The following is a 16,660-nucleotide window of genomic DNA, read 5'->3' as shown; positions in this document are numbered from 1 at the left end:
GCAGATAATGTCCACTTTTCCTTCTTCAAACTGCCCATACACTTGTTAGGAAAAGTTTCATTCATAATTATGAACACAGTATTGAATTATTGGAAATCAAACTTCTACACTGAGCAATATCACAGAATCATAGATTATCCTGAATTGGCAAAGACCCACAAGGATCATTGAGTCCAACTTCTGGGTCTGCACAAGACCACCCAAAAATAAGAATAGATGTCTGAGAGCTTTGTCCAAATGATTCTTGGACTCTGGCAGGTTCAGCTTCCCCGGGAAGCCTGTTCCATTGCCCAGCTGTTCCATTTTTCCAGTTCTTCTCTCAGTGAAGAACTAGTATGTTTTATTTGTTCATGAATGTTCACCTAAATATAGTCTCTCTCTATGCCTACCTTATGGTTTCTTCCGTGTTTATCCAAAAGACAGATGATTGATTTAATATGTCCTTCTTTAATTATGTTTAGAGCTTCGGGGCTTTCCACCAACACACAGTGTAAAACCTCTAGAATTCCTGAAAAAAAATATTCAAAGGATATATCAAAACATAACTACATATAATACTCCCCAATATTTGCTCAGCTACATGCATTAGTTTCAATAAGACAGTTATGTGCTATAGAAAACCAAAACAAGATTGATATGGTACTTCTGGATTTCCCCAAATAAGTGAATGAAATAAAAATCAGAAAGGAAAGGAGAAAAACCTGTAAATTACTTGAAAATTTTACTAATAAACATGTGATTATCAATGCTCAAAGATTCAAACTGTGTAAAACATTGGTTTTCAATGGCTCCAAAAAGTGAAGACTTCACATTACATACATATTACATCAATCAAATATTCTCTCCATATTTACAGTTTTATGTTTCTCATCTTAGAAAATCACATGAACTACTAATACCACTAATGAAATCATATACCTCTTATTTAAAGAAAAAAGGAAAATTCCCAGTCTACTGGCCCACTATGTATCATTTTATTTGTGTATGTAACAGCTGTGCTGGGAGCCAACAGTGATGTTTTTGAAATAGCAAACAAACAAAAATGAACATGAAACTAAAATGCACAAGGACGTAAGAACCACTAAATCACCAGTTGCCTCCCAATTACATGCAATTCCCATCCTAATAAAGCAGCAGTCATTGCCATCAAGAATCATTAGATTTAAAATTGTTCCCTGCAATTGGGCAGTAAAACAGGCTCCTACATGTGATAGATCATCACTTGTTTTGGGAGATTCCACATTTGGCAAAGGCAAGTATGAAGCATGCAGTTCACTATTTTTGTACTATTCTCAATGAGAAAAGTCAAGAGTACTGAGGGAGAGCTGAGAAGCAATCTTAAACCTAGAGTTATGGAATTCCAGTTCATGCTGCACATCTGATATTATTGTTTCCTTATCCCTGTATTCAAGCCATGGCTCCAAACACTCAGCTTAACCCTTGCAAAACAACATCTGTAGCAGAAGTCTTCTACTCTTTGCCACATCTTTACCAAAAGAAAAATACAGCACTGCAGACTCCATGGTATGAAAAGAAGCATCAGACAAAAACACTCCATCAGTTAGAGTACTCTGGTCTTTCCACAATCCCAGATAAGGAAGAGATCACCAGCCCAACAGCTGAATAAGAGCAGGTCCAGCTATGGAGAAAAAGTTCCAAAGAACTACTAGCTGAACACAAAGCTCTTACTCACAGTGCACAAGACAGTGTGATGACACAGAAATGTTAGATTAGAAACATACACTGGTCAGCTGCCTCCCTTTCACGTTAACACTACAGATTTGATCTAAAGCTTAGAGAGGGGCAAGTGCATTTCTGATCCATTTCCACTAGTTTTGAATAAATCACCAAGTGAAGTGTGCATTATCAATAAATGACTGATAATACTTAAGAATTTCAAGATTGTGGGACATCCATATCAGTGTCCTCAGTAGTCGAAATACAGAACAGGTGTTAGATTAAAAAAGCAAACAAAACATGACAAAGCAGGTCAAACTGCCAATTGCCACAAAAATATATCTCTAGTTTTCTTTATTTTTAGCTTTCAATTTTTTAACAATTAAGAAAAATCAAAATACAGATTTAAGGAAAAAAAAATACATACTTTGATTTATCACAGGAATTATTTTTCTTCATTTTATTAATTCCTGATTAACTGATCATAAAGCCTCTCACAAAACAAAAATATAAACTTAAAGCTATAAGTTAATCGAACAAACAAGTGTGTGTATATATATATATTTTTTTTTCTTCTAAATATGAAATGCATGCCTATGCAATGAATAATGAAATGCAATGAAAAAGTAGTACTATGAAAAAATACAGATTGATATTAAAACCATTATTTATAAGGAATATAAATGGCCAGGAATCCCATGTCTCTTCTATTGTCTTCATAGGATCAGCAGAAAATCCCACCTAGAGGATCTCTCAAGTATCTCACAGAGCAAAGGAATTCTGAGCAACTTTAACTATTTATTACATCAATAACATACCTATCCACGGATACATGTTTGCAGACTAATGATGTCTTCCATTGCTGTACACCAGCAAAGATGAAAACACATTCAGTTCATGAATTTTTTCTTTTTAATATTTCTAAATTCAAACCAACTTGTATCATACATACTTGTATTCAAATCAAGGAACAGCTCTACTAAAAACAACAATAGAAAGACCAATGCATCCAAAGAAAATGGACCTATCAAAGAACAACTGTACTGGGTCTCACTGGAGTGAGAGAGCGGTTGTGGTGTTTAGCTGCCCAGCACGGTAAAACCACCACAACAATCAATAAAAAATTCTCTTATAAGAGAATACTGGGATGAGCAGAATTCTCACAGAGGAATAAAAATAAGAATGTTATGAACAAACATATATCAAGAAAGATTTTTATTTTTTTTTTTAATCTTTCAGTTTGCTGTTTCCCATTCTTGACAAGACCAAGCTACTCTGTCGGAAGAGACAATGATTATTTTTAAATTACTTGCTATTAGAAGGGTATTTTTATTTTTATTTCACAAGAAAATCTGAACTAAAGTAATGACTGGAATTGCTGGTGATTACATTCAGACATCACTTGTTAATCACGGATAACCTATAGAACCTTTTTGTCCCAATACTACTTGGTAATTTTTCTTTGGGATCTGCATGAAGATATGCTGTCATCACTAATAAAGCATACAGATTACTCAAAGACTGAAGTGTAGTAAAGGCAGAGGATAAACAACAAATAAAGTGAAAATTTGATATATCTCATACACAGGTTTCAAACAAAATGTCTTTCAATAGGCTTGAAGACACACATATGAAAACACAGAACACAGGAAACCCTGCACAGACATAGTAAGTAATTTTCCTATTCTGAGCAGTGACTCTGAATAAAGACATATCCATGCAATATGATATTGATATGTATATTGAGCTAGATATGAACTCTCTAAGTCATTCTGTAGCCCTGAAGATATAAGCAGAGTTTCACTACTACAGTAGATATACAGTAGATGTATATCACTAGAATGTCACATTAACAGTATTGATTAAAAGGACAAAGACCTAAGAGTCATGAGAGCTAAATGACTAGATGATCTGCAGCAACATTCAGGACCACAGTCCATCACCCCTGCTAACAAGGCAGGGGTCACTTGAACACCTCCCTACCTAGGGAAGTAAGAGAAGTAGTACAAAAGGATCCTCAATCTAGGGAGGTAATCTGTAACAAGATCAACAGCTTTGTTGTGTGCCACAGCGATCTAGGAATGCAAGGAGATCAATTCATTCAAAATGTGGTAAGGTATCCCACCTCTCATTGTGTCACTGAAACGCACTGTTAACAATAAAAATAGTAATTCAATATGAAACAATACCACGTAACATAAGTGTGGTAGCCATAACCTTGGAATTTTTACATTAGTGTAGATAGCTTCATAATAACAATTTTGTCTTAAAATAGTGCATTGTATTTGTTTTCTAATTTTAAACTTTTCAATAATGGAAGTATAATTACTTTTAAGGTGTAAAACACTCAAGAAAAAAATGTTATCAACTAAACTGCCACAGTGACTTCAACAGTTACTGCAGCATCTGAATGCTGATCATAAAACACATTTTGTTCTAAGAGCAAATTCCCCGTATTTCAGAAAAGAAAATAAATATATACATATATATATATATATATATAAATGTACAATGATGGTTTGGTTGGACTAATTCACTTTTAGATTTGTCTATGTAGCTGGACCTGCTCCAATTTCACTGAAGTTGCAAAACGCAATCAAGCAGAAAGTGTTTGAATAGAATACAAATGTCACAAACATATACAGAGTTTATGATAAACTTACTATCTCATCATAAACATTTAGCTTTTAATTTTTAAAACATGATTTAAACCTTATGACAAATTAAAATAAAAATAGGAAACATGTAACAGCATTTTAAACTGTTGTAAAGAATTTCATATTGTACCTCTAAAAGCTGAGTGCAAAATTTTGAATTATATTGGAAAATCTTAATTATGAGAGTTTGAAAAGTAAAATTAGGTCTCTTAGGAAATAATTTAACTGTGAAACAGCTAGGGAAATACATTGAAAATAAGCAGGTTGCAGTCAAATCCCATGCACCTGCATAATTGTGAGAACATTTTTCTTATATGAGTGCTCTCATACTAAAGGTGGGCTAAAGTGGAAGAAAGATCAACCCTGTGATTTTGCCAATTTTTAAATGTTTGGTTCTGTTTAAATTCTGTTACTCAATTGTTTATGAAAGCAAGAAAATCAATACAATTACAGAGCACGTTTCCCTAACAATACTGTAAATCGGCATGATTGTTCAATTACAGTATCTCTTTCACTAGGTTCTCTACACAATACACTAGTGATAGGGACAATGATCAGCAAATCTCTGACTAGACACCAGTGCTATGAGCAGCTAACTCTGTGTCACCAGTTGGGAACAAAAGATGTAGTCTCATACGTTCCTGTTCCCACATAAATTGAGCAGCTCATGAATTCAGAGCACAAACACACCAAGGCTGAAACAAATCAGGTGGACATCCTGAGTAAGAAGTAAAAGCATAGTAAAAGAACCCCCACCTTGGAGGCATAATTCTGCAGGGGAAAAAAAAAAATAGTTTACAGAAGCAAACGAACTACAAAATTGAGAGCATAAAAACATTCAGCACGGGATATGTCTCAGGTACAGATAGGAGTGATATTTCTGAGCTGAAAAAATAGTTTAAAAATATTCCACACTGATTAGGAGTAGGATAAATGTTAATATAGAAACCCAACATCCTAGCTAGATTAGATAATATTACAAGCCACAGATAAATTAGTGGATATATCCAAAAAAATAATCTAATTTTCTCTACTATCCATTCCCTGGAAATATCTCACCAAAAGCTGTTCTTTCTAGGTTATCTATTACCTACAGGATATGTAAAATGATTAGAAATGAGAAGTTTGATGGAAATCATCATTTCTGAAGTCCTGTTATAGCTGAAGTCCTGAATATGTGTGCCAGTGTTAAACTATTTTGTACATTAATAAAGTAACTGCAGTAATTTTGCTAATGAATTCTGTTTTTCCAAATAGAAAGCTTCAGTCAGAGTATCGCAGGTTCCCTTTCCTAAAAATCATGCAGGTGTAGAAGAAACCCTGCAAATTAAGAATTCCAAAATTTGCAGAACTATTTATTTAGGATTTATTGGTCATTTAGAATTTATTTAGGTCATTAGGATTTATTTGTTATTTATTTGGGAAATAAATAATGCTCTGCCTGCAACTCCTGCATAGCAGAACTGAATGTGGGGTGAGGCTAGTTGAGAAAGGAGTACAAACAATAGATGAGAAAAATGACTGTACATATCACACTTCTTACTGTCAATGTGAAATGCTAAAATAATGAAGGTACAAGTCAAATTCCCTGGCCACAAGGAGCTCCAATTTAAGGATGACTCTCCCTAATTGTAATTCTTAGGACAAGTCTGGCATCAACTGAATATTGTTATTGAAAGGAAGATTATTATGTTCCTTCCAGTTCACAAAACAGCACGAGCACTAAAATAAGAAGATAATGGAAAAAAAGCAAATATGCAATCAGGAAGGTGGTTATTATATTGCTTTCACTACTGTTTTAACTATGCTGCCCATTGGTCTTCCTGCCTTTTGAAATTACTGTAGCATAATTACAGAAAATAATATTTAAAAGACTTCCAAAAGGTCATCTTTCAACAAAACAGTAACAAATATTGTATATTAAACAGAACAGTCATAACGGCAACTGGAGAATATTTCTTAATCTGCAGTTGGAAATGTCTCCAGTAGGGTAACAGCAGAGAACAGAAGAGGAGATGGAGGGAAAATGATATGCATTAATAGTAATGACAAAGCAAAGCACATGTGAAATACAGAGAGCTAAAACTTAAAACGCAGCAATCAGTAAATATGGAATGTTGTTTAAATCTGTTTCTGTGGATTGAATATACATTCCATGTGCTATTATTAATAGTTAGCTCTTGAAATCCACCTCCATATCTACACCCTCTGTGAAAAGACAAACATGAATCAGAACAGGAACATCAAAGAATAGCTGACAAGAGATATCAAGTACAGTAGCTAGAACCAGGCAATAAAAAAGAGACAGGTTGAAATACGTCTCTATGTGGTGTTACAGTAAAACTATCATAACCTGTAATACAAAAGATTTTATTAAATTGCTTGGACTATTATTGGGTATTGAGGATTAATACAAGTTATATAGGACATTACAAATAGTTACACTGTTATGTTCTCATTGTCAAATCACAAAGAAAAAATACCAACAGTGTGAGATTAAAAGTAAATAAATAAAAATTGAGATGGAGATTCCCTGTGGTAGTGCAAGCACTACAAAATTGTTTTCAGCTTCATGGTTACTATGTTTCTCACAGGATTCTTTTGACTTAAAACAGCATTTTCTCAACTTTCTCTAGAAAGTTGAGAAAATATATTTCTTTTAAATATTTAGCAGTTTTTGCTAGTAGTTCAACTTTAGATCTTTTATAATGGTAAGAAAATATAGGTATGCTAATAATAGATTATGTTAATGACTAACATAAAGAAATTGAAACTTCTCAAGACATTACTTTTTTTTTTTTTAATGTTAACATTTCTGAGCATTTAGTGTAAAACTTCTCTAATTTGCATAATTTATATTTTTTATTCCCCTCTGCTTTTTGTTACAACAAGGAATAATTTGCAAGGCAAATGTCTTATTGGGTATAAGAGATGAATTTAGACTTTTAGCTCCAACTTTTTCAATTTACCTGTCTAGTGCATGTGAGAAATGAACTTTTCTGTAAGGTGCATTCTGTACCATTTGTTTTTTATTTCAGCTATTTCATAGTATTTTTATGTCCTGTAGTTCACTTAATTGGCAAATCAAACATTAAAAATCTCACCATGTCTTATGTTTATGTTCTGTTATTGCTGTAACCTACAGAACTCCAAGAAGCGTTACATTGAAAAGTACAAAATCTAGAACACAGACTTTACACTATGCATGCTTTTCAATCTAATAAATAATTTTACTAATCTTGAAAAACAAGACAGGAGGCAAAAATAAATACGTAGATAAATAAAGACCCACAAAAAACAAAAAAAGCAGGCAGAAGTGACATTTCTTATCAACAGCATTACATTGCTTTCTGATCTGTAATATAACCACCAGCATGAAAAGCATGCTTGGGAAAGAGTCAAAAATCAGTCTTAAGTGTCCAAAAGAACAGCTGTATATCTTTACGTAAGGAAAAAAAAAAAAAAAGTTACTATTTATATCAGTAAAATGGGGCAAGAGACTCAAATATCAGCCACAAAATCTGATCCTTCTCTAGATCCTTCACCACCTTTGCAACTGTCCTTTGGTCACTCTTAATTGTTTTATGTCCTTCTTATACTGTGATGCCGAAAACCACATACAGTGTTCGAGGTAAGGCCACACCACCACAAGACAATCTCTTTCCTCAACTGGCTGGCCATGCCCTGCCTGATGAACCCCAGGCTACAACTGACTCTTTGGGCTCCCAGGGCACTCTATTGACTCATGCTGTTGACCAAAACACCCCACCTCCCTTTCTGCAGGGCAGAATATGTTTTATATAATATATATATATTTGATTAATATATTTGCTCTCCCATAAGAAGAATAGTAATTCTTCATCATAATTACCCTAAATAATTATATTACCAATTTTAAAAGAATTAAAAACTGGGAAAATAAGGAAGATAAAATATTAAAAATCATACCAGAAGAGGCTTCCAGTCTTTCTAATCTGCTGATCAACCAATCAAGAGATCCAGAAAACTGAGCACAGTTTTTACGATTCCCTCGAATCAGAGCCGCTATTAGAAAAACAGAGGAAAAAAAATCACAATTATAATTAAAAAAATCCCTGTCTTTCAAGTAAGGATTCAGTAAACTACATTCTTATTCCTTAATTATTGAGTTCTTCATATTAAATTTAAATAACAAAAATGATGGTTAGATTTACACATTAAAATACTCTCAGCATCTAAATAAACTTTAATGTATTTGAAATGTTTTGGTTTTACATTCATCTCAATAATCCCCGCAGAATAACCTACATGATGTAGAGAAGCCATTATTGCTATCACAAAAGTCAGCTACTACTCTAGAAATAAGTTCTTTTAACCAGTATTCATGTAACAATAGGGAATATTAGAAGAGAATAACATAGAGGATGATAACTTTTTTCAAGAATGCTAAAACCAAAACAAGACAGATGTCCAGAAACTGTTTATCATACTTTTTACATGGCTGTAAGGAAAAGGTGACTGACTTGGAACAGTTCCACCTTCAAGCTCTGAGCTGAAGATTGAAGTAGACGATGCATGCATTGACTTCGTGGGTATAACTGACCAGAAATCTCACTGAACACTGTGTAGACACACAATGCCTGCCCCATCCTGGAATACATGCATTTGCTTGGATTTGCATACAAACAAGCTCTCAGAGAAGCATCTGTTCTGCTCAGAAAACAGCGAGTCACTAACATTTGTTCGATACATGGAGCAATGCAAACTGCTCTTCATAAGAACAGTCTTCTTATTTATTTATTTATAATAAAGAATGCAATCTGTTGTATGTCCAAATGTGGTATTTTTCACAAAACTAATCATGTATTTATTTTCACAGTACCAAAAATAAGAGCCAGAAATTATAGTCCTCCAAATTTATGACTCCAGCAAGGGAGAAAAAAAAAAAAAAAAAAAAAAAAAAAGGGGGGGGAGTGAAAAATTGAATTTGAGATTTCTTAATTTCAATGAAAATTTCTAATTTCTTCAACAGCATGAAAATTTATTTCCAAGTGAGACACCAAGAACCAGAAGAGGAATCTTTTATAATTTGCTATCCTAACTCCATAACCTGTGTGCTAACCAGCCTTTCACTTCTATTCTCTTAATTCATTTTCTCAAGTGTTGGACCATGCCACGACTCAAAAATTGCTTTCTAATAAGATGCGTTGCAATATCAGTTTGTAAGTATTAGAATACCATCTAAATAACTTGCTAACATGTTTAATGAGTCATGTTTAATGTCAGCAATTCAGCAAGATTCATTCATTACTTTGCATTTATGCATAAAATACTACATTTGAGGACCTGACATTCTGGCACACAAAACAGCAATACGCTGAAATAATCAAGCCACTGTTTTAGTAAGATAATATATATATATATATATATATATATATATATATATATATATATATATATCAAATCTATAACATGAATTCTAACATAAGGAATTAAAATCATGACAATAGTTATTTGAAGATAGTTCTTTGGAAATCGTAAGAGGAGGAACACATTGTTAAAAGACACGATTAGAGCTAAGGAACACCTGTTTCTGTATGCATTTTTTTTATTGGATTATAAGCAAGCCACATAATCATCTCACTGTGCTTCAAGTACCCACATAAAATGAAGACAATAATAGTTCACTTCTTCACATGGCATCAATAAAGTTAACTTCAGTAGCAGTAACAAGTCACAGATGGTTTCATAAATGCAGCTACACATAAGTTTGTAAAAGGTTAGTACTCAGTGGTTGAAGTGTGGTTAGAATGCATTAAACAAGGCATACAACACTGAGAACAAATTAATGTTCAACAGGTGATCTCCCTGTCCCCCTCGCCACTGAGAACAAAACTAGTGTCCAGTTTAAAGGGAGAAAAAAAGAAAAATACGAAAACAGGATGTGGCCAGTCAGATGTTGAAGTCACATCATTATGCATACTATTGCACATTCTTGGTGATACAAAAGATTCCAATACAAGTTCAGTCACAGTATGTACTTGTAATAGAGGAGGGACAGATGCCTTAAGAGATATAAGGCAAGCACTTCTATATGCTATAGCATCCAGTCTCAACGCCCTGTAAATTGCAGTAGATATGTCACAAACAATGTCAACACATGACAAAAGCAACCAATTGTAACATCACTGCTTACTTTTATTTATGTGCAGACTAAAAGGCAAAGCACTGCTTGCTGAAGCAAAGGAGAGCAAGCAATATCAATTTGTCATCCATGCAATTACTGTACAGCTTCAACATTACTCATAACAGAGCTACAGACAAATTCATTCTAGCCAGATCAAGGCCAGGCTTCTCAGTTAAGGAAGTAATGTAAAAGGGGATTGAGAGGGTTGGAAAGTCAAGAAAAGCTTGAGCACTGTTCTCCCCAGTACAAGTCCAGGGAAACAATCAATATTTTGTATAGGACATATACCTCTCTTTAAGAGGTATTATCTGGTCTTGTCAGTTGGAAATTTCAGACTTTTATGAAAATGATTTAGCAATCAAGCCACTAGTTCCTCCAGCCTGTGCCTAATTTAACATTTTGAAAAACAAACTACATGTTACTTCAACAAACAAAACTTCAACACTCCCCTCCATCTATGAATAAATAACACAAGCACAGACTTTTGTATTCCATCTATGCTCTAAAAAGTCACCATCTGATTTGAGACTTTAATTCTCTGGACATACGTAGTCTAGATACTTTAAAATTTTCATAATTCCTGCCAAAACTTCTTTAATTTATTCTTACTAACTAAACGACCAATAGTATACACAAAATAATCACCTTAAAGCCTGAAGTAAATTCACTTTACTTAGTGGGCATATATGGGCTGAAAGATAAATTAAGATACACAGTTTTTAGTATTGTTCCTCCTGGATGATCTTTTTATCCCAGCATGTTTGCTCTTCCAGCAAACAAACAAACAAACAAAAAAAAAACACAAAACGTAATGTCACAGTTTCAAGCATTCATACAGGTATTAAGGTGAGCAAAGTCAGAAGCAGGTGTGATAAGAAGCTCACCCTACGATTTAGTTTATTTTCAAACATCTTTTCCAAATTTTAACTGTTAAAGATAAAATTTGCTATCCTTTCTGCCTGCAATTGGTTGAGCTACCTTCAGAATATTCAGACTAAACAATATGGTTGCTTACAAGCATGAAAATAGCCAATGCTGTACAATGCTGTTTGTTTGGCTTTTTTTGTTTGGAATGTTGTAAAAACAGCAAGAAACATTCATTTTCTATAACAGACCATAGTGTTCTAATGACAGACAGACATTTGCAAAGGTAAGTGAAAGATGAAGCTGTAACAAAAAAAAAAAAACAAACATGAGAAATACTTATTCCAGCTTGAAATACGCAAGACAAAGATGAGCCAACATTTGAGGGGAGTGAGAAGGAAAAAAAAAAAAAAAAAAAAGGGTGTGTGGAGGGAGGGGAGAAAGGATCTGGACACTCCACTCGAGAACCTATAATATAATTTGTTATCCCAAGTTGTAACATTTCTATATCATCAAATATCATAAATCCCATGGCAAAAACTTATGTCCACCTCTGAAACAGTACTTCACATACAATGTGAAGCAAATGACATGAGTGCATCATCATCCTTACAAATTCCTAACATCAGCTGAAATCAGAGCAGCCTGAAGTTTGAAGTTCCAGTCCTGCTTTTGACCCACATGCCGACTCACTGGACTTCTCACTACCTCGCACATTACAGAACTGGGGTGTACAGAGGATGTATTTTAGCTTACAACTATATATATAAAAGAGAAAAAAAAAAAAAAAAAAAAAAAAAAAAAAGGAAATTAAATAGAAATCCATTAAGATTACCCTATAACGTTCAGAAAATCTATCAATCCAAAGTTCAGAAATGTCACTTTTGGTCACCCTTGCAACCTAAACTGAAATACCTTGTGAATACGCATCATGCTACAATCTTCAACTACACAGAGGTGTGGTAGACCTCCTAGGTTTAATTCCTAGACCAGAATTACAGCCAAAGTAACCAACTTCTACCATAACAGGAATGGTGACAGTCAATGTGCAGCTAGCTCTTCCCATGTTCCTTTCTCTGGGAACAAAACAGAAGGCATCTTCGTATCTCAATAACATTTACTGCTTATATTTCCTCTGTCAGAAAAAGCAGTGGGACAGACAGAAGCACCCTACTGGTATATCAAGGAGTACGTAGCATATACTGATAATTTTTCAGCCCAAGACAATTTTCTTCTTGAAGAACAAAAGATGTTGGACCTACTTTGACTATGGAAAAGTTTTGTAACAGTATTATGTAGAGAAATCCTGCTTCAATTTCCTCACTTTGCTATTGAGTAGTAAGGAGATAGAAAGATGGTTTGTAAAGTAAGTACACACACAAAAAAAAAATCTTGTCATTAGGTCAGACAGATTTCACCTTCACCACTTTTCAATGAGGTATATAATTTAAATTTCATTTTCTGTGCCTGTGTATTTGAAGGGATGGCAGTTTTCAGTATGCCTTACACACATGAAATATCGCTGGATATTCTGGAGAGAAAAAAAGAAGGAAAAAGCAGAACCCACATCTCTTAATTTGGAAATCAAAATTATAGGAGTATTTTTATCTAAATTTCTCTGTATCTCTTCCTGTCAGTGAATGGGAGATAATACCTTCTATTTGTCTTATCACAGAAGTGTTTCCAAGAACACTTATTAATAGCTCTAATTATTCAGACAATTTTAATCATAAATGGAACAAAAGAACTGCTATAGCTTTGTTTCCCAAACATGATTTAAAAGGCTCACAATGAACAAGACTCAATGCCACACACTGTGGAACAAAGAGAAAACTGAGTATTATAAGTACCAATAATAAATGAATACTAAATAAGAGTAGGTCCTACAGAAAAACTAGTATGCGATCATATTTCACAATGCACACCTCCAAAAGAGCTAATTAATAGCGCACACAGTACATTCACCTGGGCACTGCCAACTCACTTCATTTTACAAACTAAGTATTCAGTTGCGGAGTTTTAAATGGAGTTGATATATAACAAAATAATACTTGCATAACTTTGCAATACCACATTTTTCAGGAGTGACATCTTATGAGTATAAATGATACATCAAATGCCTTCTGTTTTATTAAAAAGTAAGATAACAATCCTGCATAAGGACTTGGTCCAAACTCAAGCTTTTGCCAAAATGTGCATGTTTAAAGGAAAGCAGGCCCACACGTTAGAATTGACATGTAACATACAGATATCATTATAGGCTTATGTATAGGCCTGAACAAAGCTTGCTTAATGCTGGGGACACATTAAGGTCCTCAATCACTTAAGGTCAGTGTTAATACTATTTAGGCTTAATTATGGCACTGAGAAAACCTGATGACAGAAGAGCAAGGAATTGACAAATGATCTCTTAGGAAGTAAAATTTCATTTTGTAGACAACAACTTAACAGAAGTGAATTATGCTGGCAGCTATAGCAGTGGATTAATAACCCTAAAATAATGAATCATAGCAGAACATAAATAACATATCCAATTCAAATTGGTAAGCAAACGTATCGGGTGATCAAATACTTCTACCTGAATAGAAATTTGATCAGGACCCAACTTACACTTAGAGAATATACTATGAGATTCTTATAGAATATTCTGTGATATTTTCAGTGACTGCAAGTGGATAATATTATATTACATCTAAAAGCCAGCAACCTTTCCACGGTACACTGTATCTTAATATAATGTTGGAGTCACTATTGGTCATTGCTGGCAAATAAGAAGTATCTTGGTTATAGGAGCCTTAGATTCAGTTTGCAGTTCTGCAGAAAACATGTGAAAAACTAGAAACTTTAAAAAAAAAAAAAAAAATGACCACAATGCCACAGCTCCTTAACACAAGAATGACACATTGACATATATTTGGATTACTCATTTTTGAGCAGCATACAATATACTTTAGCAACACAATGACATAAAAAAGTAGTCAATCCTTTAGTTGAAGAAACACATTATTTATCAAAATAAACATTATTGTCAAAAAGAAAACAGATTATTTGAATGTTTTCAGTGAATTGTTATTCTTAACTACAGGCAAGGACCTGAAAATACAAAAAATCCTTGGGTTTTGTAGGTTAGCAATCTATTTTATTCAGACATATTTGTTTAATTTCTATCCTAAATTTCTACACAGTGGAAAATCTCTTATGCTAAAACAGATACAAGTTTCTTTTCATCTGATTGTTATTTTTAGCTAAGAGAATCTAAGTAATCCACAATATTTCTTACCTAGTAATTCATACAAAGAATTCAGAATAGATTTCCATGCTTCTCCAGCTTCCCTCCCAGCTACATCTGCAAAATGAGCAGCACTGCTGTATACATTCAAGCGATCAATACATTCAAGAACAAGGTTGATCATACCCTAAAAACAGAAAGGCTCAGATTATCAGAGGAAAATCAAGCAAAGAAAGAAAGAAAGAAACAACAACAACAAAACACCATGGCACAAATAAGTAAGATTTTCAGAAATCTAAGCAAATAAAGAGCCAACCAATAAAGTCAGGGTATGTAAAACATAATAATATATTTGTGGAGTCAGACAAGTGGAATCAAACAAGCAATCCCTATGGAAAAGGTTTTCTAAAAAAAACAGCACTGATACTGAATTTACCATATGGGGTGGTCAAAATAAGAAATAAACAGTATTCCTTGCATTCTACTCCAGGAGACATTTAGGCATCTGACTAATTACAGCCAACCATCAGTACCAGAGAAATAACAGAGAATATTAGACAAAATACTTATTAAACTGTATACTTATTAAACTGTAACATTCTCCTGTATCAAGAAATGAAGCTATAAAAAGAATAAATTAATTCACATAAAAGGAGTAAATTATAGTCAGAATTCAGAGCATATGAACATATGAGCATATGAGATATGAGCATATCTAACTTTTTTTTTTTTTTAACAACAAAAAAAAAAGGCCTTAAATGTATTTCCTTAAATATATAGGAAAATCAACAGATCTTAAGAGATTATAAACATAGCAAATATTTTGACTTCTATAGAACAAAAACCACTGGAAGCATACCCTCTATTAGACACACACACACCATGAAAGAATACTTGCAGATAAAATGGTGCAAATAAAAGAGTAAAACAGTTAACTACCTCTTCCTGGAAGAGGTTCTGGCGATTCTTCAGTGCTCGGAGCCTGTTTTGTTTGTCTTCATGCTCTAAATGTTCATCAGGAGGATGAAAATAGCCAATCAAGTCTTGAAGGCTCAGACTGACCGACTCAATAGGTAAATCTACTGCGGAAGACTTCACTTTCTTGCTGAGAGCATCAAGGCCCCTGGAGTAAGATGCAAAGTCTCTTGGGTACTGGGAAAGCATTTATTTTACCTTTTTAACTTTGTTAGATTAAAAGCAAACTTTGTTTAGATTTCAAAGCTCAAATCATTTTCTGATGATAACTATTACATAACTATTTAACAATCATTTATGTCTGCCCAATTCTTCCCTTAATGATCCACCCTTCACTTCCCACACAACCCTAGCAAACAACCACAGCATCATCACCATTCTCATTCAGTCATTCTCATGACTGGAAGTATCACAAATGTTGTTTCCAGAAAACAAGTTTTCTCACTCTACCTATTCATTTACCTATGCATTTAGCAATTTCAGAGGTAGAACAAAAGATGAAGGTAAAGACAAAATACAGTAAACCTCCCAAGCATGTCCCTAACCTGCCCTTAAGCCATCTTCAGTGCTGGAAGATCCAGTTCTCCCAGACAGTCCATCCCAGCACTTCACTAGCCTTTTTGTTTCCTTGATAAAGAACAAAAGCTTGGCCTTGCCCATTGTCTCCTAGGAAGAGAAGGCAGGCTATTCTCCATGTTGCACCTACCCTTTGCAAAACTGAATCCCAGACAAACCCTGCAATCCAATTTCCCCTCACTGCTGTGCTCTCCAGACCGCTGTTGTGTTTTTTTTCTCCTCTATTTAAACCTCACATGTTTTTGAACTGTAGCCACTGCAGCTGAAATCTTACCAACACTGTGCAGTAAATGGAAGGCAAGAGCTTTCCCCTGAGGTCCCTGGGGAAGGCAGTGGCTGAGCAGGGGGGCTGCCCCAATACAGCAGGAGGCCCACCAGAACCTTCTGGAAGAAGAAGGAGGGGCTGCACATGACACAAAAATGGGGTTACTGGGGACTTGCAGATCCACCAGCCATCCTCAGGGGAAAGGGAAAGAAAACACACTACTGAATATGTCAAATAAACTCCACAGTTGG

The 16,660-nt window shown here is 34.3% G+C and overlaps 1 protein-coding gene across 13 annotated transcripts in view; it reads right to left on the bottom strand.

Annotated features, from left to right (window-relative positions):
• RYR2 (ryanodine receptor 2) overlaps positions 1 to 16,660 on the bottom strand; it is a 428,706-nt gene that overhangs the window by 192,674 nt on the left and 219,372 nt on the right. For all 13 annotated transcript variants that reach the window (XM_084513246.1, XM_084513253.1, XM_084513254.1 and 10 more), the window contains 4 exons: positions 15,533 to 15,716; positions 14,645 to 14,780; positions 8,283 to 8,378; positions 390 to 508 (listed from right to left, as the gene is read on the bottom strand). In XM_084513246.1, coding sequence (XP_084369372.1) covers positions 390 to 508; positions 8,283 to 8,378; positions 14,645 to 14,780; positions 15,533 to 15,716 — 535 coding nt within the window. The remainder of the gene's footprint in view (positions 1 to 389; positions 509 to 8,282; positions 8,379 to 14,644; positions 14,781 to 15,532; positions 15,717 to 16,660) is intronic.

This window comes from Aythya ferina (genome assembly GCF_964211825.1).
Source record: "Aythya ferina genome assembly, chromosome: 3".
Lineage (NCBI taxonomy): Eukaryota > Metazoa > Chordata > Aves > Anseriformes > Anatidae > Aythya > Aythya ferina.
The sequence above is the reverse complement of the archived record's forward strand: the minus strand, read 5'-3'. Positions and strand labels throughout refer to the sequence as shown.